Source organism: Urocampus carinirostris, chromosome 13, assembly GCF_059441175.1.
Source record: "Urocampus carinirostris isolate Australia breed hairy pipefish chromosome 13, RoL_Ucar_1.0, whole genome shotgun sequence".
Lineage (NCBI taxonomy): Eukaryota > Metazoa > Chordata > Actinopteri > Syngnathiformes > Syngnathidae > Urocampus > Urocampus carinirostris.
In genome coordinates, this window is record NC_142361.1 from 7,680,410 (window position 1) to 7,705,103 (window position 24,694).

At 40.1% G+C, this 24,694-nt stretch overlaps 1 protein-coding gene across 2 annotated transcripts in view; it reads right to left on the reverse strand.

Moving 5' to 3' along the window:
* Positions 1–755: 755 nt before the first annotated feature.
* efemp1 (EGF-like fibulin extracellular matrix protein 1) overlaps positions 756–24,694 on the reverse strand; it is a 49,234-nt gene continuing 25,295 nt past the window's right edge. The window contains exons 5-11 of one of the 2 annotated variants that reach the window (XM_088350691.1): positions 14,108–14,230; positions 11,118–11,237; positions 9,116–9,235; positions 8,857–8,976; positions 4,960–5,086; positions 4,684–4,876; positions 756–2,959 (exon numbers count right to left, since the gene is read on the reverse strand). In XM_088350691.1, coding sequence (XP_088206817.1) covers positions 2,798–2,959; positions 4,684–4,876; positions 4,960–5,086; positions 8,857–8,976; positions 9,116–9,235; positions 11,118–11,237; positions 14,108–14,230 — 965 coding nt within the window. In that variant the 3' untranslated portion in view covers positions 756–2,797. The remainder of the gene's footprint in view (positions 2,960–4,683; positions 4,877–4,959; positions 5,087–8,856; positions 8,977–9,115; positions 9,236–11,117; positions 11,238–14,107; positions 14,231–24,694) is intronic. The other variant, XM_088350692.1, reaches the window with a different exon arrangement.

Consider the following 24,694-nt stretch of genomic DNA (forward strand, 5'->3'; position numbering starts at 1 on the left):
TGAAATAGCTTTACACAAAGGTACACTGTACAATATTTGATGTGTAGTGCAAGCGAAAACAAGTGCTAAAAAGTACAAGGAAAATACAAACTGGAGTCTCCAGTGACCAAGCAGCAACCTTTTTCTTTTCTTTTTTTCCACAAATATAACATGAAATAATTTAGGGGTCACTTTATATGTGTATACTAACAAATTCTATGGGTGTGCTGTTTTTGGTCTTTTTATTAATACAATTATTTATGCAATACATCCAATATATCTTGGGCTGTACCTAGAGATGGAAAAGGAGATCTTCAAGTGGTTTAAAGCTCAGAGAATGAATATGGAGTATCTTGGCTAATTGTTTATTTGCAAGCTCTCAAGATTGCACAAACCAAGAAATATGAAGGCTTCACTTCTTCCACAGGTCGTTGTAAATATTTTATTTTAGGATCTGGTATGCGTCCTTCCCCCAGAGGGCGCCAACCGGGTTTGGATCTGGGCGCAGGTTTTTGGACACCTTGTTTTGTGACTACTCGTTGGTTTGCTACTTTATACTTTTGTTATTAAATACTATCCTTATTTTAAGCATACCTGCTTCAGTTGCTGCTTCCCCTCACTTGGGTCCACCCTTTAGACACTTAAGAAAACTGTTATGTGGCTATTTTAAAGCAGCTCTAGGAGGGTTCTATGAAGTAACTCGTAAATGTTTTTTTAGTAACGTGCCCAACACAGTTCACAGAAGTAATTGCGTGTGAATAAGAGTCTCGGAGATGAATTTTGGGAAATCATATTTAATTCAATATAATTGCTCCTCCAGTTACATGTGTGACATATGTTGGAAAAATATTTTAAATACAAGAGACTGAAAACAAACAATATGGAAAGCATGAACAAATTAGTGCTCTTCTCCCTTTAAGGCACGATGGCAGACGGTACATGTTAAGAAGATAAAGTACGCACACATATAACATTACACACATTCTCCAAATGTGCTGCGTTAATATGCAGCTCGTATGTGACCTGTGAAGCAACATTGACCCACAGATTGCTGGCTAGCTTGCGTCAACATTTCCTGTTATTGGGGCTGGAAGTGCATCGGCGTAAAGTATAAACAGCTCGGCCACATTGAGGACGCCTATTGAGGCAGTTGTTTTTTTTTTCACGCTCATGAATACACATCAACACACACTGATTTGTTACCTAGCTATGTACGTAATACGTATGAAGCAAGCGTCTCTCTGGCAAGATGTCCTCTCAGAAACTTTCCGAGAAATTGTTTCTCATGATCAGGACACAGACTTCCAGTAAGCTAAGTGAGAATGGTGCTGGCTACAAACAAACATTCAAAAATATGTAAAAGCTTTTTAATATAGCCGACATTTGTTTTACCTTCTCATTAAAACCTTTTTGTAGACTTGAGCTGTTTTGTGTTTTTCAATAAAATTGCATTTTACAGAATCAATGTTTGAAAAGAAGCCAACTGTTGATACAAATCACGTGTAACCCATTTAGCACCTGATGTTATTTAACTTGGGTAGGTAAATGTATGTAAATGTCTTGGGCACATTTGAAGTCCCCCTATCTCGTTAGTCCTGTGCCATTTCAAAGCGAATTATTTTAATGGCGTTAACTCAAAAACCAGAAAATCCGTTTGGCGTGCTTGAATTTGCAAAAACAGAATCATGGACTGTTGTTCGTGTATTTCGCAGAAAATTCGTAAAGGGGCCACAAGAGAGTCCATACTGAGATAACATGTTAATATATAGTGGATGGTTGCATATGCCTGGCTAAAAGAATGAGATGCCCCTCAACTACAGAAGATGTGATTGAACAAGTTTGAACAACCTTCCAGCGGAGCACCTGTGAATTGATCAGAAGAGCCAACAGGCAATTTCAGCAACTGCTTGACGTTTCTTAAGAAGACGACTGTAAATGATGCTTTACAAGCCACAGATAGTCCAACCATTGAAGGACACTGATAAACCAGCTTGTTGTGACTTTTGTATTGCAATGAAACAGAAAATAGAAGATCATGGATGTTACGAACTGCTCGTTTTAGCGCTAAGACGACTTTCCAAGTTAATGGCAAAGCTAACAAGTACAACAGTCACATATGGGGTATTGAGAGCCCACGTGAACTCTTTGAGCATCAGCGAGATTCCTTAAAGGTGAACGTGTTTTGTGCTATGTCGAAGAAAGCTGCACAATTCTTCTTTGAAAAAGCAACTGACAATGGTGAGACATACCTCGACATGCTGGAAAACTGGTTAATGGATAAATTAAGAACAACATAATGGGGTGCCACCACTCTGGAGCCTGTGGATTAGACAGTTTACAAGCGCAAGACTGACAGACGGATTGGACAGTCTGGGCAGAATGATCACTATCTTATGTCCTGGCCACCCAGATCTCCATATATCACAACATACGATTTCTTTTTGTGGAGATCTGTGAAAGTATTGATCTATGTGTCCCCTTTTCCAAAAGACGTGGATGAGAAGAAGGCACGAATTACATTAGTAGTTGCAACCATTGACAATGTAATGCTGGGCCGCGTTTGGCAAGAATTGGACAATCCGCTTGATGTGACCGATTGTGCACACATTGAACAGCTTTGAACATTCCATGTAAAAATTGAGATTATAAGCATTCTGTATTTACCAGATATGTTTTTATGTCCTTAAAAAAATCCGTGATATTCAATGTCAAAATGTGCCCAAGACTTTTGGAACACCCTGTGTAATAACGTAAGGCATGGCAAATGCACATTATGCTAGGCGGAGACAGACATTGGCTGCGTTTGAGAGAAGCACGCTCAGAAGGCATACGCTCCCACGATGATGGTAAGCCTCAGAAGAGAGCTGGAATGGTAGTTCATGGTCAAGTGGTGCGTAATCATCTCCAGGTCCACCACATACTCCCGGGGTCCAGACAGTGGCTTGGTGAGCACCAGCATGGCACTGGCGTTGCTGGAACGCTGCGGGAACATGACATTCTTCAATAATGCAACGTAAGGGAGCTTACAAACTAGGTCATGCCTTTTGAAGGCGCACATACACCACATAAAAAAACTGAATATTAGTACTGCGAGTAAACTAATGACATTTTATGGAATGGTCTTTATTTAACATACTCTTTTTTCATTCTTAAAACAGTTGGCTCAAAATGAATCTAAACTTAAACATTGAGTAATCTATTAATTGGGTTATCTAAACTAACTGTAGAATCATTGTTATGATACCGAGTCACCAAAGAAGTACCGGAATCACAGGGGATGTTACTGAGGCATTCATTTCCTTTTTAATTTCCTTGGATGGAGAAAACTGCAACAATATAATACAGCACATTGAGAACATGTGCCAATATATAATAAAGGGCAGAGACTTTACATCTGTCCAAAATATTACAAATCATAATTGTTTATACATCATAAAAACACTTTTAGAAATGTACGGCATTGCCTTGTTAATCCTTCAACATGGATGGTGATGGATTAGACATGCAACAATAATTTTACCCCGAGCTTAACGAACCGGAAGTGACTCGATAAACCCAGAAATAGTAACATATTGCTTTATGTTTTACCGTAAAGCCAAAATATACAGGATACGTTTATGTAGAACACTTTTTGGTGACGTTACACCCGTGTTTAGCCTTTTGCTATATTTTAATCACGGTAAAATATTTATCGAAGAAAAACAGTTGCATTAAAAAAAACAACACATTTCCTGCCTAGCCTCATAGGCCACTACAAACCATGCAAGTGGGCAACACACTTTCCAACAAATGGACAATTCTGTACAAAATATTCACAAATTACATTATTTGTTTTAGTCTTAAACTACCAAAGATGTGATTGTGGAAAGTAAAAGTTGACAACATTGTTGTTTTTGACACAAATGTTCTAAAAGTCATATGGATAGAAAATAACCGAATTTGGTCAGAAATGGACATCTCAAATTTGGGGAAATTTTACAAAATTACCTAAACAAACACAATAAGACCCGGGATATGACATTGTTCCTTTTTTATGTTATAGAAAAGTGAAATTGCTGTATATATGGGGATAGAAACCCATGGTAAATAGTTCCAAACACTCTAGTAGACGAGATAAGAACAAAAAAATGACTAAAAAGTACAAAGTATATCTTAATTATCGCAATTGTTGTTTACATGTCATCATGTTATGACTTCTCCCTTTAGCAACACTACAAGCCTAGTAAATAAGTACAGTACAAAAAAATACAGTAGTGTATTACTGACATGCAATGTCTTTAAAAAGAACACTAGATTCTGAACTGAATTAAAATAGAGGAAGGCATTGTGGGATGTAGTTCAATCAATAGCATATCTGTATTTACATGATGCCGTGACGCAAACCATTAGCATATGACCTCGACCTAGAGCCGACTTAGACTACAGGAACTTAGAGACATAATTTGTTGATGTCATATAGTGGACAAAAATGCCACAAAGAGGGGTCAAAAAACTATTTTTTCACACTGTGAGTAAAAACGTGAGGTGGGGACGCTAGTTCCTGGGGATCTACTGTAGAATGATAAATTTGGGGGGCGTTTTATCGAAATAAATATGAAAAGTTGAGTCAATTGAATATTGATTTAGTCATTTCTTTTAACAATAATGTGTTATTTTGAGCCAGCGTCCACAGCAAATACATGAATGTACAAATTTGATTGTTACCCGTAAGAAGAAGTCCCCGGCTTCATTCCCAGCTTTGATCCGGAAAGTGTTGTGCGTGTTGGCATAGATATTGGTGGCTTGGATCTGGAAGATATCGGCTGGCACGGGTCTCTCGGCCTGGATGCTCATATACTTGTAGACGATGGACGGCGGCAGGCCTTGACATTCATTCTGAGAACGGCAGATGCAGCGGCTGCAACAGGCAAGATGATGGCACAACTTTTACCAGGGGAGCAAAGACAGACATGCGAAAAAGCCGGGCAGAAAATGACGAACTTTTCAGAGGATTGCGTGTAAGGTGTCTCGCAGGGGTTTCTAGGATAGCAGCGAAAGCCGCCGTAGTAGTTCCAGCACATCTCGTCGTCTTGGCAGTTGTGTGTACTCGTCTCACACTCGTTCACGTCTGATCATGGGAAAAAAAAGAACTTTGTGTTTAAAACTTGGATATACACATTATCCATCCATCCATTCTCTGCACTGGTAATCATCAGTAGGGGGTGCTGGAGCCCAACCCGGCTATCCTCGGGCAGTAGACACCCTGAACTGGTTGCCGGTCAATTGCAGAGCACACAGAGACAGACAACTCACTCGCAAATTCACACCTCAGGACAATTTGGACTGGCCAATTAACCTTACATGCATGTTTTTGGAATGTGGGAGAAGACTGGCGTGCTCGTAGGAAACCCGCTTAAGCATGAGGAGAACATGCAAACTCCGCACAGGAAGGCTGGTAGCAGGTTTTGATGACCCATGACCTCAGAACTGTGCCGCGGATGCGCTAACCACTTCTGCACATTATCGAGTTTATAAAATCAATTTGTATGGTACAGTAGGGTATGGTAGGGCAGGGTAGGGTAGGGTAGGGTAGGGGAGGTTAAGTTAGGTTAGGTTAGGTCAGGTTAGGTTAGGTTATGTTTCTGACGACAATAACAAGAGTGACGATGTGGAGGAAGAAGACAGAGGAGGATCTGAGTGACAAGAATGTGCAAGACGATGTGGAAGAAGACGTCAATGGACAAAACATTTGGTGATCCAAAAATTAAAAATTGATGTGGTCTCCATCTCATAAAGTGGCTGGCCACTGTGTGCCTCTGACACTGCCAGAACCCATAGAAATTATTGACCACACAGTCGCAATGAATAATTTACAAGGGGAGAGAACGATTATGTGCTGGACCACGATCATCTTATAGCCACTCTGTGCATACTTAGGGCTTCTCATTTTTGCTGGAATGTACAAGTCAAAAGACGAGTCTACAAAGAGCCTGTGGGACAAGGAACTGTGTCGTACGATGTTTGTTGCAACGATGTCCGTCTTCAAGATGAGGGGGTAAATAAATATATAACTTAAAATCTACACATGTATAGATAGGTCTGATGCCACCAAACATTTTGAGTGGTAGTAAGTCAAAAATATTCATAGATGACTGAGTTATCACACTTTAAGGTCAGGTCCAAATAATGTACACTGACATAAATTGAGAAAGATTTAGAGAAAACTATTATAAAAAATTGCATGAAGTGAATAGAAAAATTGTCACCACTTCTTGACTAATACGAACTTCTAATTAGGCCATATGAAATGTTCACCTAGAAATTTTATGTATATGTATATAGAGTTCAGTTAGTTTTATTTATTGTCAATTTTAGGATATGTACTGTCCTAAGGGGGGAGTAATGAATAAATGGAAAAATATTTGTGTATGGATAGGTCTGATGCCACTGAACATTTTAAGGGGTTTGAAGTCAAATAATAGTCATACAGTATATGGCTGAGTTATCACACCTTAAGTTCACGTCCAAATAGTATACACTCACCTACACCAAAACGTGACCAACCAAAAAAAAAATCATGCCATTACAGTTAAATTGTTATGTGTCTGCTGTAGTGCACACATCACAGAGACGTTAGGGAAGGAATGTAAAAATAAATTGGATATGCCGTGCTGCTTTAAAGTATTCTTCTGTCAACAATTTTGTCATGTTTTTATTAAACTATTAACTGCTTCTGGATTTGCATGTGCCACATTGAAAGATGAGCTATTCCACCCATGTAGCAGAATACACAGTTTGATTCTGAGTAGCACTTGATGAGGGGGATTCCTGCATGGCTAATGCCAATAACGCAAAGGGGCTATTGGGAGGGAGGCAATGAAAAAAATTGCCTGGTCAAAGCTAAACCACAAGTTCTATTTGCGGCACAGCGGAGCAAATTTATATATATTTGTATTTATAACCTCGCACAAGCGCAGGATTCACGAGTGCCCCTCGAGAGGCCTGCATTTGACCTGGGCAGCCGGGGAAAAAACATAACATCAAATAAATCCACTTCAAAAAACTAACAAGCAGTGTGTGTGTACGGGCGTTTGAATTCACTGGGGTGGCTTAATAGGGGGGAAATGTTAAGTCGATGTGTAAGTGCCCCGTTGTGCGAGCTCAGTTTGAATCATCAAAGAGTCATAAACATTCAATCTAATCAAGTGGTGCCACTGAGGCAGAATCTACTGCACATGGTGGAACTGTGTATCAATTTCTCTAACTGAATATTTGTTATGAGTGGTGCTCCTCATGGGTCAATCCCAAGATCCTTATTCTTCAATTTGTAAATGTTTTAATCTTGGTAGCTATATTCTAAAGATGTTTGCATATAGAATAACCCAAATAAGTTCAAAAATTGATAATTCACTGCCTGGATCATTTTTATCCAATATTTCAGGCTATTATGTCTAAAACATTGGTTTGAATTGAAAAAGATTTGTTGTTTATCTTAAAACAAGCGAGGCAATTTTGGGGTTTGTTTCAAAAAATGGACTTGATTTTTTTCTGTACTTACATTTTCATGGTTATTTTAAATAAAATCACTATTTTTGCAGCGTTTAGCACAATTAGTAGCTCGTGCATTTTTTATGTATATTATATAATTTTTGAGGTTTTTTTTACTAAACAAAAAAAAAATGATTTTTTGCTATGTTTTTAACACAATTCATACAATTTAATACAATTTCTTAACTTTTAAAAGTGTGTATTGTTTAGCACCCCTTCTTTGTGGTAAAAACCTTTGGTCATTAAAAAAAGATATAGTTTTAAAAAATAAGGTAAAATACATTAACTTTAACGTGCATTTAAAAAAAAAATACTCATGAATTGAGAAATTTGCAGTCATCTATATAATTGTCCGCCATCTTTCTGCTGGGGGTACCAGGCTAGGCAAAAAAATGCTGCAGCGAGGCTTTTTAGTAAGACAAGAAAGTTTGATCACATTACCCCAATTTTAGCTAACCTGCATTGGCTCCCTGTTAGCTTAAGATGTGATTTCAAGGTTCTTTTGGTATTAGACAAAATCATGCATGGACTTGCTCCCTCATATCTTTCAGATTTAATTTCCCCCATCTTCCGGTCCGGAGCCTTCGCTCTGAAAACACTGGCGTACTAGTGATCCCAAGAGCCAAGAAGAGATCCGCAGGTTTGAGAGTGTTCTCCATTTGGGCCCCAGTGCTGTGGAATGCTCTTCTCCCTGAGATTCGATCTGCAACCTCAGTAGAAATGTTTAAATCCAAGCTTTTCTATAGCATATGGATAGCCTATATTTTATGTTGATAATATGTATTATTTGGCCTCATGTAGGTTTTAGATGATGGGATGGTGTAATAATAGTCTGTAGTTTGCAATAGTCTTTGATCTGTGCAGCCCTTTGAGACTCTTTGTGATTAAGGGCTATACAAATAAACATGACTTGACTTGACTAGAAGTAAAAGTGTGTGTTTTGATCACTTGAGTCTCCATAGCTTGTAGTCTTCCTTGTGTATTTTAGCGCTCGTTACCTGTAGCACTACAACATACAATGACATCAACTGGTCAAATAATATACTGTCCCTGTTACAATTTAACTCGCTTCTGGGCTATCTTTGTACTATGAGTGAACCTATTTTCTTCAAAACAACTAAAGTATTGCTAAATTCTGGGAAACAGTTGTGTCAATCTAACCCAAGTAGGCATTTTCTTCCTTTGTAACCCAAATTGCTTTATTTTTCGGAAACTGTTTAAAAAATTCCTTATGACAACTGTGTGTGTTCCTGAAGGCGTGTAAACTTTGTCACCTTGGAAAAAAGGAGAGTATGTAACCAGACTGTGCCCAAAATACTGGGCACTGACCGACAGAAGACATTGCAGTACCTTGACACAACCTGTTGCCCTGCAGCTGGTATCCTTCCGGACAATCGCACGAGTAACTCCCAGGACTGTTGATGCATTGATACTGACACATGTAACTGGAGAAGCTGCATTCGTCAATGTCTGAGCAGAAAAAAGCAAATGTGCATGACGGCATCAACATTTAAAGATGAAAAATATGTTGTACATTTTACAAAGTGTGTAAAAAAGGACTAAACACACCTAAGGTTGGACTCGGATGTTTGTGGTTAACGTAATTTACCTTGGCATGAAACCAGATCCGGGGCCAGCTCGTGGCCTTGGTTGCACTGGCATAAGTAAGAACCAATCAGGTTGTAGCAGTGGTGCTGACATGGACTTTGCGTGTCACATTCGTTGATATCTGAAGTGACATGGTGCAACTTGTAAAGGCACAATAAACAAAACATCAGAATAGCCATAAACTCCATCTGGTGGAAGTCAGTCAGCAGGAGCAATAAAAGTATTATTGGTTTCTCGCATCTTTTCATGCTTGAATCTTTCTGCGTGTTCTTGTTTCCTAGTTGTCCCCCCTGAGTACTTCGAATGACTCATTTGCTTCATTTGGCATCTGTAACCATGAATTTGGTGGAAAAACAACACAATGTTACAAGCAAGGAGGTGCACCATGATGCTTATAACTTCCTGACACCTGTATTGGGACTTTTGCTTCACAATAAAACACAATTATTTTTCTGGGTAACGAGTACTCATAACGTGTTATGATGGACATTTTACAATTCTACTGTCGGTACTATATGGTGCATCATATTCTGCTATTTACTAAATTTGGATCATGAATTACAGTATCCTCTGATTGCTAAACACTGCTGTATCAGTTACGTTGTCAAATAGAACCCTCCATCAGGAGGCAACATACTCAGAAAATGTATATTATCCAAAAAAGTATAACTGAATACAGTTATGGCTGCGCCGTCTTAAGCACAGTTTTTAATTTCCCCTGAGAGAGATATTCTCCCAACCATATATGTACTTCTATCTCAGCCAAATTTACAACCATAGCATAGTGTTGGGACGTTCCTGGAACGCAATTACTTTTCTTGGTAACCAGTACTGCAACACGTTATTAGTAACATTGTATAATTCTACTTTTGTGTTACTATTTTACTCCGCTACTTTATAAATACAGTGTTTGCTGATTCTTGAGTACCCTCTCTTTACTTCCGTTCTCATATAGAACCCCCAATCCGGTATATGTGAACCCTAAAAGGTGTTTATCTATACGTAAAAGGTACAACTGAATACAGTTATGGCGGCACTGTCTCAAGCACAAAATACATTGGTGCAGAATTTCTTTTCATAGAGATACGCAAATTCACAACTAAAGAATAAAATACTGAAATCAGGGAGTCAGTTTATATGTGCAAATTTGGTTGTGTGTTGTGCGAACAGTAGGCAGTGCGTGGGGATGGGGGGGCGAGGCTTATACAGGTGTACACGTTTTCTTTTTTTTCCTTTTTTTTCATTACGTGGCTATTTTACAAGCTCTTTTATGTACATTTAGTTATTAAACCCAGAGGTTATTGAGGCACAGGTGAAGAAGTGGTGAGACTGTTTAACCAATCAGAATGCACGATGCAAATCAGTGTTTCTGGCACTGTGAGTAAAAACAGTTTGATAATGAGTTTAGCTCTAATACATTTTCAAATGTTAATTATACCACTGATAGTCAGGTGGTAAAATGTTGGTGCACTTACTAGGGTGAACCAGGTTAGGTTCCTGCAATCAATATGTCAGGATTATGATCAGCGCTAACTATCGAGTGATAAATCATTGCATTATTATATGAATGCTGTAGATGTGTGGCTAGCCTAATGGTTGAATAGTTCCTCTTACTGTAAGCCCAATTTCATTCTACTTATAGTTTGGTGCGCCTTGTGTATGAAAAATACATTACTTTTAGAGTAACGTGCTACATTTCGGTGTCAGTAATCTTTGTGGTAACTGAATTACTTTTCAAATAAAGTAACTAGTAACTGTAACTAACAACATTTTTTCAGTAACCCACCCAACACTGCTGTTCAGTCCATAGCATCTTGTCATGATTGAATCCTGCTGTGTCATCTTGTTTTCTAGTCGCCCCCACGAGTACTACAGATGACTTCTTTGCTTCACTTGGCCTTTGTCTCGTTGAATTTGGCATTTTACAAGGGATGAGGTGCACCACGATGCTTTTACTACTTCCAAACACACGCTTGTGCCCGCACGACCTCTGTGTGACTTACCGATGCAGCTGTGGTTGTTGGAGGTCAACTGGTGACCTGCATTGCACTCGCAGTAGTACGAGCCCTGCGTGTTCACGCACGTGTGCATGCAGTAGTGGGACTGTGCACACTCATCTCGGTCTGCGGAGGGATACCCGTCAAAATAAGATACTACACTCAAAAGACAAGACTTGAGTCAAGGGCAGACGGAATCACGCAGATCCAAAACCACTAGTACAATATAAGTTATGAGTACATGTTGTTAGAACAACTCCAAAAGTCGGTCCATCTGGTTACATTTGGTCAATGTGCACAAAACTCTTTGTAACATTGTTTTGGTAACGATTGCTATCATAATCAGTGGTTTTGTCTGTCGTCTGCTCATGTGTGCAAGTTCTGAATCTGCCTGCAGTGAGTAGAGACGAGCTATAGCTACTCGCTATGATGTCTATGATGTCTTTTATTTGTTTCTAACTCACTTTTTTTGTCAAAAACAATTGGGACAAAAATATAATGCTTGCCTGTTGTATTGAATCATGAATGACTTATTTGGGAATTTGGTTGCTGCTATATATTATTGCACTACTTTTCATTGCACTATTATTATGAGGCAAGTCTCCAAGCATACATAACATATATATATATATATATATATATATATATATATATATATATATATATATATATATATATATATATATATATATATATATATATATATATATATATATATATATATATATATATATATATATGGGGTTTTTAAGGGTTATTGTTCTATCTTCGTTATTCATTATCCATTATCCGTTATCGGTCAGTTCATTATACGCTACAAAGCGTAGGAGCCGGGATATATATATACAAACAGTGAACAAAATAAGTATTTGAACACCCTGCTTTTTTCACCCACTTCGAAATAATGGAGGGATCTACAATTTTCATCGTAGGTGTCGGTCCACTTTAGAGAGATAAACTAAAAAGAAAAATCTCCAAATCACAAGGCATGATTTTAATTATTTATTTCTGTTATATAGGCTGAAATAGGTATTTGAACACCTGAGAAAATGTATGTTAATATTTGGTACAGTAGCCTTTGTTTGCTATTACAGAGGTCAAACGTTTCCTGTAGTCTTTCACCAGGTTTGCACGCAATGCAGGAGGGATCTTTGCCCACACAGATCTTCTCTAGATCAGTCAGGTTTCTGGGCTGTTGCTGAAAAACACGGAGTTTGAGCTCCCTATAAAGATTTTCTTGTGGGTTTAGGTCTGGAGACTGGCTGGGTCATTGTCGTGTTGACCCAGCCACGACCCATCTTCGATGCTCTGACTGAGGGAAGGAGGTGGTTCCCCAAAATCTCAAAACACACATCCCCAGTCATCCTCTCATTAATGCACAGCACTCGTCTTGCCCCTTTTGCAGAATAACTCCAAAGCACCCCTATGCTTCACAGTAGGGATGGTGTTCTTCGTATTGTACTCTTCATTATTCGGCCTCCGAACACAATTAGTGGAATTATGACCAAAATATTATATTTTGGTCTTGTCTTACCACAAAAACTTTCTCCCATGACTCCTCTGTATCATCCAAATTGTCATATGCTAACTTACGACGGGCCTTGAAATGTTCTGGTTAAAACAGGGGAATCTTTCGTGCAATGCATGATTTCAAATCGTGACGTCTTAGTGTATTACGTACAGTAACCTTGGAAACGGTGGTCCCATCTCTTTTCAGGACATTGACCAACTCCAGTCGTGTTGTTCAGGGCTGATTCCTCACCTGTATTAGAATTATTGCTACCCCACGATGTGATATCTTCCAAGGGGCTCCACTCCGATTACGATTGACCGTCATGTTTAGCTTTTTCAATTTTCTAATGATTGCTCCAACAGTAGACCTTTTTTCACCAAGCTGCTTGGCAATTGCTCCGTACCCCTTTCCAGCCTTGTGGAGGTGTACAATTTTGTCTCTGGTGTCTTTCGACAGCTCTTTGGTCTTTTTCTTTTTAGCTTATCTCTACGTAGCTGGACATGCACCTATGATGAAAACTTCAGACGCCTCCTTGGTGTCTAAGTAGGAAAAATAGCAATAAAAGCAGGGTGTTCATATACTTATTTTCTTCACTGTAAAAGGTATATATTGTATTTGGTTATTGACCCAATGTCCTGGGTTGTTCTTCACAAAACAAATAAAGACCACAAACAGCTTCATAATTCCAAACAAATGGCTTTTTTTTGTTCATGATAACTCTTCTAAACCATCCCATGGTTTTACTTAGAATTGGGGCATAATGAACAGTAGCTCATAAATTGTGTTACAATAACCTCCTGTACACCATCGAAAGAACCGGCATCCTCATAGCAGCAACTACAAAAGTAGAGGTACTGATATTTAATAATGTAATTTACCAAATCATCGATAAGAGTACTACATTTAATTGAATTTAAAACTCATAATGTTAATTTGTTCTGTTTATTTGTAGCTGTAATACCTTAAAATAGTAAGGAATAAACATTTGAACAACACCAGTCATATTCAGTCTAATTATATGAGCATATTTTTTGCATCAAACTCCTGTCTCGTTTACCATGCATTGTCGGTGTGACTTGTTTGTTGTGTCATTACGTTTCACAACTAGTGTATTTACGATTCAAAAGTTTACAAAGGCACACATTCAACATAGATCGAGCTTCTTAATTTTACTCTTAAAATACACCAGATCGACGCGTTTATACCAATTTTTTTTCCGGGAAAGCTTGCACCGTGTAGACTGTCCACCCAGAAGAGGCTTACGAAATTATATGGGAAACACTGAATTCTGTCATCAATTAATCCCTTTTGTCCTCCGTTGGGTATTTGTCGACGCAACTGAACACAAATTAGTGTAAGTAGGGACAACTATTCTGTTTGATTTGATGCGTTCCAGGTCTGAAACCAAAACCCTTTTTTTTTGTATAAACTGAATAGTTGGGTCATGAGTAATGAGAATTTTGAGTAAAAAACAAAGACTGACCTACACATTGGTCTCTGTTCCTCTGATATCCTGCAGGACACTGGCAGCTGTACGAGCCTCTTGTGTTGATGCAAGTCTGCTCGGGCCCGCAAGTGTGTTGGCCTGTTGTGCACTCGTCTATTTCTGCACTCCACAAAACAAACGCACAAACGGACATGCACGTTTGCTGAAACATATGGTAAAAAAGCCAAGCTGTGCTAGGTAAGATTTTTGGGGGGTCGTGAGGTTCACTGACACAGTGCACGCATCATAAACTCAAGCAAGGAGGTAAAAACACACACGTGGCTCATAATTTTGTACGGTGATATGGGTGGCCTTGTTTTTTCATTCTTACTGCTCAGCTGCCGTTTTCTTTTTTACTTTGCGGTGCGAGCCAAATTTGAGAAGACCGAACGCTCAGGTAAAGAAGATACAAAACAGAACAAATACGAGTATTATGTCCTCACATTTGGGCAAAGAGAGTCAGCATGGCTCATGAATATTTAGTCAGTAATTAAAGGGACACTCTGTATTGTTTTAGTGGGGAAAAACAATGCAGTACTGACATAAACAATGGGCAAAAATACATGAACTATCAAATAAAATGGGTTGGGGAGTAATGGAGTACATGTAAAGGCGTTATTTAAATCAGGATACAAAAAAATATAATTCTATTCCGTTACAGTTACAGAAAAAAGACATAATCAAATTACAGGTACATTTAGTTAAAATAAGGATTACTGTACTTTGCAGGATTAAAACTTTATTTAAAACTATATTTCTTATAGATAATGCGTAATAGACGACTTAAGTCATAATTTTCATCACTGACACGAGAGATTAGGTTTACACCCACGCAGATTGTACAGACCGGTACTTTACCCAAAAAAGGATGTTTGTCAGAGTGTGTTGCAGGTAAAAGCCCTGCAGTTTAGTGAGGATGCTAACACGTGCTTGCTAGTGATACTTTCAGGGACATTTCATCAATTTCATAGATTATCTTGTTTTTGTATTTTGCAGTTAATAGTTGTTCAAAATCCACTATTTGATCACTGTTTTGTTATGTTGTGAGAATAATTAACTTAACCTAGTAAATCTGAATACTGTACGTTCAAGAAGTTTGGCATTCCCACTTCAAACACATTAAAGAAACGTTGAAATTCAGAAAGGTAACAATTGTTGTGTTTAAAAAAACAATATTGGGTTCTTAATGTCCTTTCAATGTAAACTAAAACAGCATATTTTGTCTGCGATGTCAAAGAGAAAATGTTATTTTTGCTCAATAAACTATACTAGGTGGTTAAAACTTGAGCACTTTTTCGTAGGGCTACAAGCAGCAACCGAACCTTAGATTCTTTCGGTTATTTTTTAAGGTTACACTGGTCTTTTTGTTAATTTAGTAATTTTATTTGTATTAGTTTTGTCTTTTATTGGCATATTTAGTATCGGAGTAATCCAAAAGTAATCCAAAGTAATCCAGTTACATTAAGTCAATAGTATAGTATTCAGATTACGTTATTGATGATATTTTTCAACAGGTAATTAGTAATTGTATCGGATTACATTGTTAAAGTAACACTCCCAATATAAAAATATATTTTTTAAATACTTGTAGGTTGAGAAAGTAGCATTTATTTTACACAACATCTTACAGGGTTCGTACAAATTGTTCATGGCCAAATTCAAGCACTTTTTGAGGACTTTCAAAGCCAATTTTCAATTTTTTCCAGTACTGATAAAAGAAGAAATCCAGCTCGATCAAAAGAACAGGAGCCTAAATCTTAGTTTTAAATACCAACCTTATTTTGGAACCCTCAAATTGGTTTAGAACCCAAACTTGCAGGCAAAACCCTAGCTCTACATCTAACTCTAGCTGTAACCGTAGCCCTAACCCTGTTTCCAATTGTAACCCTAGCTCTTGACCAATTTTGGAACCCTAAATTCAGTTTGGAACCTTAACATGGACTTTTTTACCACTCGTTTTCAGTTGTACTACACCAAACTCATGGTCCGAGGGAGAAATGTGGCCTGCCACATCTTTTTATGTGACCCATGAGAAATTAAAATGTCAAACGTTGTCACGGAAGACCAGAATAGAGCAGGAGACCCCAGAGCGTTCGTACAATTCTTTATTTGGGGAAGCGTAAGGGTTAGCGGGAAACACGGTGACCGTCGAACGTCAGCAGCAACGTCGTGGCGTAGCGTGGGACGGAAGCAGGTCGAGTTTACCAGGAATGAAGAGAAGATCGTAGCGTCGGACGGAAGCAGGTAGGCAGGCAGACAGAATCAGGTAAACAAGGCACAGGTAATCGGGAGAGTCTTACGGGGTACAGAAGGAATCCTCCGACACAGAGTTCTCAGCGTAACGCGTTTAAATAGGGAGCATTGACCAATCAGGAAGCACATTCCAGTGCACCCCATGATTACCCCAGGTGGCTCCACTTGGGTAATCATGACAGAACCCCCCCCTCAAGGAACGGCTCCAGAAGTTCCCCAGGAAAAAAATTAATAAATAAAAATAAACCCACAGCACGTCACAGAGTAACACAGGAAAATCAGGAGAGTCAACTCAGGACAGGAAGAATCAGACAGGACAGGCAGATTCAGAAGAGTCGGACTCAGGGGGGATCAGATTCAGAAGAGTCGGACTCAGGGGGGATCAGATTCAGAAGAGTCGGACTCAGGGGGGATCAGATTCAGAAGAGTCGGACTCAGGGGGGATCAGATTCAGAAGAGTCGGACTCAGGGGGGATCAGATTCAGAAGAGTCGGACTCCGGGGAGCGGAAAGGGAACAGACAAGACAGGAGAGGAAAGACGGGACAAAATCAGTATAGGCAGACTCAGGGCAGGCATGGGAGTCGAGCGGGCAGGCATGGGAGTCGAGCGGGCAGGCATGGGAGTCGAGCGGGCAGGCATGGGAGTCGAGCAGGCAGGCATGGGAGTCGAGCGGGCAGGCATGGGAGTCGAGCAGGCAGGCATGGGAGTCGAGCAGGCAGGCATGGGAGTCGAGCAGGCAGGCATGGGAGTCGAGCAGGCAGGCATGGGAGTCGAGCAGGCAGGCTTGGGAGTCGAACAGGCAGGCTTGGGAGTCGAACAGGCAGGCATGGGAGTCGAACAGGCAGGCATGGGAGTCGAACAGGCAGGCATGGGAGTCGAACAGGCAGGCATGGGAGTCGAACAGGCAGGCATGAGAGTCATTGCGCAGTCATTCGGCCGGAGGTGCCTTGGCCAATTTCGCCACGTCGGAAAGGACTTGCCGAACGGCACATTCTGAACAGGAATTGCGCTGCTGATTCAGGCTTTCATGGTGGTCAGGGGGCAAATGTACGAACGCGGGGTCCATTCTTGGTCGGAGGATTCTGTCACGAGGATTACCAGAACAGAGCAGGAGACCCCAGAGCGTTCGTACAATTCTTTATTTGGGGAAGCGTAAGGGTTAGCGGGAAACACGGTGACCGTCGAACGTCAGCAGCAACGTCGTGGCGTAGCGTGGGACGGAAGCAGGTCGAGTTTACCAGGAATGAAGAGAAGATCGTAGCGTCGGACGGAAGCAGGTAGGCAGGCAGACAGAATCAGGTAAACAAGGCACAGGTAATCGGGAGAGTCTTACGGGGTACAGAAGGAATCCTCCGACACAGAGTTCTCAGCGTAACGCGTTTAAATAGGGAGCATTGACCAATCAGGAAGCACATTCCAGTGCACCCCATGATTACCCCAGGTGGCTCCACTTGGGTAATCATGACAAACGTGGCTAAATATAAAGTGGTCAAGAGTGCTTTGACCAAAACTACATTTCCCACAGTGCTTGTCGACTACGATACCCAACAAATGACAGCTCAGCGCCTATACACGGCAGTGTTTTCCTATCAATGCTAATTGAGTGGAATTAAAACAAAACAAATCCTAGATTTCGTTATTTTTCTGTATTTCATTTGAAGTATATTAGATATAGTATGTCACAAAAATTAGTACAGCCCTAACATTTCTGCAGAGATTTCATTATAACGTTTAATAGATCAAACACTGAAGAAACATCACTATGACACAATGAAAAGAAGTCCGTATACAGCTTATATAGCAGTGCACTAGCAGTCCTAAAAAAACACAAAAAAGTGAGTTCACCCCGAAGGCACTACACCTATATGTGTCCAAACAAAGCACTGCTTGTCATTTTCCCTCCAAAACACCATGTGACTTGTTCCCTTACTAGGTCTCAGGTATGAATAGGGAGAAGATGTGTTCAATTTAAGGTACAGTGGTCACTGAAACTCCCATTATGGCCCACCATGGCAGGGAACTCTCTGGGGACCTTAAAAAATGAATTGTGGCACTACGTTAGGATGCCCAAGGCTACAAGATGATTGCCAACACCCTAAAGTTGAGCGACAGTAGCCAGGATCCTCCAGTCTTTTAAAAAAATAAGATGCACTCACAACAGAGCTCGTGTTGGATGTCCAAAGAAGCTGAATGAACGTGCACAGCGTCACATCTATATATCTGAGAAAGATAGGCGCAGGAGTGCTGTCAGCATTGCTGCAGAGATTGAAGAGGTGGGGGCTTAGCCTGGAAGTACTCAGACTATACACTTTAGGAACTTTCACTTGAGAGTGTACTCATTTTTGTTGTTATTGATGGCTATATTTTGAGTTTTTTGAGGGTTGCCCTTTGAGGACAGCCATTACGCTGATGAGGCCCTCGGTGAAAATTTGTTATACCCTTCATTAGACCGAACGACATCTATTGGTTAGGTAACACACACTGTCCTTTTAAGAAGGTCAAACAGTCTGCTGCCTGCCACTTCTCACACTCACACCGACCTGCCAATTCAACATAGCTCACTTGGCCGCGCCCATTAACATCACGCATCTAACAGGCACATACAAAATTTTGTTTTTGGGGAACGCAATCCCTGCCATAAACGAGGGATTACTGAATTTTCAAAAAATGTAAGCAATGATGGGACGAGCGTGTTACAAACGAACACGTTCCTGGAACACAATTACTTTTCGTGGTAACGAGTACTGTAACACTTTATTTATGAAAATGTGTAACTCTACCGTCGGTACTTCATGGTGCGTTATTACGTTACTCGTCTCTTATATAAATGCAGATCGTTACAGTGTATTCCAATTGTTATGTACTCTAGCTTTACCCACTTTTTTGTATGCAACCCTCGAGCTAGTATACAGTATATGGACCCTGATGGATGTTTATTTTAACCTACAAAATACAACCAAATACAGTTGAGATGGCGGCGTCTTAAGCTTACAGTACGAGGGGGCTGAATTATTCCACATGTAGATGTTCTCCCTACTGTAAAGACTTGCATCTGAGGCTAATGTACAACTACAAAATGAAATACTAAAAAAAGAGAAAACATATGAGCACAGAATTTACCGTAAAAGTGTGCGGAATTTAGGTCTGTTTATTTTTATAATTATTATTGCAATACACCACGCATGGAGAGAAAAAGAAAAAGGTCTTGGACACCAGGTACACTATATCTTCCGTTGGAGGACTCTCCCACACTAAACTGTGGAAATTTGGAGGCCTGCCTCATTGAGATAAAAGAGTGGATGTCACTCAATTTCTTGCGTCTTAACTCTGAAAAGACCGAAATGTTAGTCATTGGTCCATCTAAATGCCGTGACTTATTCTCAAAAACTGCTGTGAACATTGACAAATGTCACATCACACAGAGTGACTCAGTTAAAAATTTAGGTGTCATATTTGACCCTGATCTATCCTTTGAAATGCATGTAAAGAAAATTACTAGAACCGCTTTCTTCCATCTTTGTAACATTGCTAAAATCCGTTCAATACTGTCTCAGTCTGATGCGGAAATTATAATTCATGCATTTGTTACCTCCCGTCTCGATTACTGTAATGCACTACTCTCTGGTCTCCCGAACTCTAGAATCAAGTCTCTTCAGCTGGTACAAAATGCCGCAGCGAGGCTTTTAACTAGGACAAAAAAGTACGATCACATAACACCGATTTTGGCTAACCTGCATTGGCTCCCAGTTAGCCATAGATGTGACTTCAAGGTTCTCTTAGTATTGTACAAAATCATACATGGACTTGCTCCTTCTTATCTTTCAGATCTGATTTGCCCCTATGTCGCGGTCCGAAGCCTACGATCTGAGAGTGCCGGTCTTCTGGTGATCCCAAGAGCAAAGAAGTGTTCTGCTGGTTCGAGAGCGTTCTCCATCCGGGCACCGGTGCTGTGGAATGCTCTTCCCCCTGAGATCCGATCTGCAACCTCAGTGGAAATGTTTAAATCTAAACTTAAAACTCACTTCTACTCCATAGCATATGAATAACCTACTCTTCTCGTCGGCTGAAAAATAGTCTGTGTAATATAGTGTAATAATCTGTGAAGCCCTTTGAGACTCTTCGTGATTTAGGGCTATACAAATAAAGATGACTTGACTTGACTTGACACCCACAAATGGAGAAGGATATCTTTGAATGGTTTGAAGCCCAAAGACGAAATGGATATGGAGTGTATGGATGATTACCGATGTGAATCACCTGTGCCCGCTCATTTGGCGCCAACCGCTGCGGGTTCTGATCGTCTCCCTGTCCCTATTTAAACCCAGCCCTGTCAGTCTCCTGTTGTCAGTCCGTCTGCGAACCTCTGTGTAAACAACCCAAGCCTTTTCCAACCCTGACTCCCGCCCGTCCCATTTTGCTCCCGTTTGTCTCTGGCTACGACCAGTTTTGATCCCAACAACGTCTGCTCTCCCGTCCCGGCTGACGACCCATTTTTGATCCCGACTACGTCTACTCTCCCGTCCTGGCTTACGACTCGTTTCCGACCCCGACCACGCTTTGCTCTCCCAGTCCTGGCTACCGACCAGTTTTTCCGTCCCTGACACCGCCATCGCTCGCTACGGAAGATCCACTTCCGTGTTCGGATCACAGTCCGAGTCCGAGAGCGACTTGCTTCCTGCGTCCAGCAAACACTGCCCTTCTTCTTTCCTTTGATAAAACTTGTGGTATACGTTACGCAACTGGGTCCTGTTTCCGTTCTGGTCCTGACAGCTTTACTGCTACCACAGGTTGGCGTAGCAGTTTTCTTCTTTTTATTTTATTACGTGGCTATTTTAAAGCAGATTTAGGGGGTAGGCTTCTTTGCAAGTATATACAGTGATTTGTAACTAGTTACATTCAGAGTAACGTGCTACTTTTTGGTCAGTAATCTGGGGAAATTAGTAAATTATTTATTTTTTATCATAGTAACTAGTAAAAAATAACTTTTTTCAGTAATGCAGCAAACACTGAAATAATGTAAAGAAAATTGACGGGATAATATGATAGCATGTACATGGCAATTACAAAACCTTTTCTTCCACAAACTCATGCAGCAAATGATTCTGCGCCATCTGTTATATCCCTCCTTCTGAACTCGTCTTCCTTTCCTTGGTGTCTTACTGTCCAATACGCACATGCACAAACACACAAAGAAACACACAAAGAGCGCCAAACACGCCGATGCACTCTCATCTCTGCAGGCCCACCAGCAGTCCTCCTGGGTGGTCCCCCCCCCCTAATGTAGACAGCCATTGGGCTTCAGTTTCACAGTACGTCAAGTAAGTTATTCTCAATACCACACACATGCATACGCACGCAAGAACACACTAAATCGGGAAAGAGGGAGTCATTATTCCTCTGATTTGGCAAGTGAGCGCACCAAAAATAGTGCAAAAACAAAAAATGTTTGCAGTAACCAGTCCAACTAAAGGAAAAGTGCCAAAAGTGTGGAAAGCTTGACACAATTGTTCAGGTTATGTTACATGCGTGATACAATAGAAAATGTTACTTTTGTTTTTAAGTTGTTGTAACAGCTCAAAAATGTTGTTCCCAGAAATGAGTGGAAATACAGTGCTGAAACAATTGTAAGTAGAGACACTTTTTGAATGTAAATGGGCTAATCAGTTCAAACCCCAGTAAATGATTTTTTTTAAATCACAAAAGAGCATCAAAACATGAAACTTTCTTTTTTTCTCTCTCTTTCCTTCTCTGTCTTTTTCTTTACTTTCATTTTTTGATATCTCTCTTTTCACTTTTTTCTCTCTTTATTTCTTTTCTTTTTTTATCTGTGTCTTTCTCTCTTTTCTGTCTTGGTTTATATTTCTCTCTTCTTCTTTCTCCCTATCCCTCTCTCTCTCCTGTGCTCTCTCTCTCTCTATTGGGCTCTCTCTATTTTTTCCACTTTGTCCGTCCTTTATATCTCTCTCTCTTGTGCTCTGTCTCTCTATTGGGCTCTCTCAATTTTTCTCACTTTTTCGTCCTCTATCTCTCTCTCTCTCTTACCTTCTCTCTCTCTCCCTCTTTCTCTCTGTTGCGTTCTCTCGATTTCTCACTCTTTCTTCCTTTATCTTTCTCTCTCTTACCTTCTCTCTCTCTCTCTGTCTATCCCTCTCTATTGTGCTCTCTCAATTTCTCTCAAACTTCCTTTATCTTTCTCTCTCTCTCTCTTACCTTCGCTCTCTCTCTATTGTGCTCGCTCAATTTATCTCACTCTCTCTTCCTTTATCTCTCTCTCTCTCTCTCTCTCTCTCTCTCTCTCTCTCTCTCTCTCATTCTCTCTTTGAATAACTATTTTACCGACTCTCTCTTTCTTACTCTCTTTCTCTTAAATCTACTGGCCTCCGTGAGATTTTCTTTTGTAGCATGTTGCTCCCAGCTAGAAAGAGTTTGATACCTCTGGACTTTGGCCATAATGGGATTTCTGTGCACGTTTCCATGGCTTTACAAAGCCTGAATACCGAACTATTGCCTGCATGCGAAGGTACCCACTGTGGTTTGCAAAGCACCTGTGCCCGAGTTTGATAGCATCAAAGTAAAGAAAGGTGACCACATGTCCATCATTATGTATTGTCAAGTTGCTATTAAAATAAAGAACAAGTCAGCGCTTAACTTAATCTCTAAAATGGCGTTGGGAGCCAAAGCAGGCAGGACTGACATTTACAGATGACTCTTACTGGTTTTATTGCAAATTGACTTTCAGCCAATTTCCTGCAGATGGGGAAGGGCGGCTTTCGGGCGTGGAGGCCAATATGCGTCCAAAATTGTTTTTTTTCCCCTACAATTTGATATACGGGCACAGAGAAAACAGATAAGAGAGTAGTGAGTTTGCCAAACTTGGAAATTGTTTCAGTAGTCAGATTTTTAAAAGGATCACGTCCTTTCCCCATTTTAATTTTATTATTCACTATCGAGTTCAGCCTGTCCCAGGATATTTGTTACGGTTGTTTTTAGCAGTAGCGTGCAGTCAGGGGAGGCAGGTCTTGCACAGCCTCACCTGTCATCATAGAAATATAAAATAAAAATTATTTAATCTATCGTACGTAAACTACTTTACAATTTCCGATTCGTGTGTGTGTGTGTGTGTGTGTGTGTGTGTGTGTGTGTGTGTGTGTGTGTGTGTGTGTGTGCGCGCGTATGGATGTGACTTATAGGCTCCAAAATAGCTGAACCAATTTCTGTGCAAATTTACACAGTTGTACTTTAGGCCTCTGCGAGTGTCTTTAACTAGGATTCGTGTCAAGGTACCCTCAATGAATACCAAGAAAATCCATAAACATCTGCTTTTGTATAGTCTGATTTCGTAGGGCCTCCGCTAAAATGGGTACTGCAGCTCCCGACCAGCTACCACTCCAAGCAGCCAAATCCAATCTTTTTTCAGCCCTGCAACGACAAGCCGTCTGCTTGAATTAAATAGTTAGTTATTCAGTGCTTAATTTATTTACCATTTAACTTCACGATTTTGGGATTTTCGTCCAAAAATTAAAAAAAAAACGCTAATTCACATTTACCATTCAAATACCATGGCGAACGTCCACTGAGAATCACTTGCCTCACTGTTGCCCTCAGGAGGTACAATAGGAAAACTGCATGTCCTGTGTAAGGGACGATAGTGAGTCCACGGACAGTAATTTATTGAGTGCACTTCAATAAACAGAAGAAGTTGTATTAGCAGGCTATAAGCAATTCTATTGCAGCCATCTGAATGTTTATTCCACATTGCTTGGCTTTTAACCTCAAAAATTGAGGATCATTTCTTGAAATCGAATGAGTTTTCCAAACTGGAAAGAATGAGTTAAAGTAGGAATAGCAAATTAAAGGTGAGACAGTAAAGTTTTCAGTTTTTTATTTTGCTACAGTTTGTTTGTTAAATGGTTCCTAACAAATGATGAATAAGCTATACAGTTGTTTCATTTGTTTGGAGATCTAACTGTGCCATACTTGACACAAACCTCACTGCACATAACTGTTTTTATTTCACGATTCTGCACTATGGTTTCTGTTTCTCTGTACGTTTCTCTCTCTCTCTCTCTCTCTCTCTCTCTCTCTCTCTCTCTCTCTCCGTCTCTCAAGTCAAGTCAAATCATGTTTATTTGTATAGCCCTTAATCACAAAGAGTCTCAAAGGGCTGCGCAAACACGTATTAATCTTTTTAATGTATTCACATTTTAAACACTTTCGAAAATTGGTTTTAAGACATTTTAATGCAAATAAAGGTCTGATTTTTAGAATAATGAATTCAATACATTTTAAGACTTTTCAAGGATCCGCAGGAACCCTGCGGAAATCGTAAC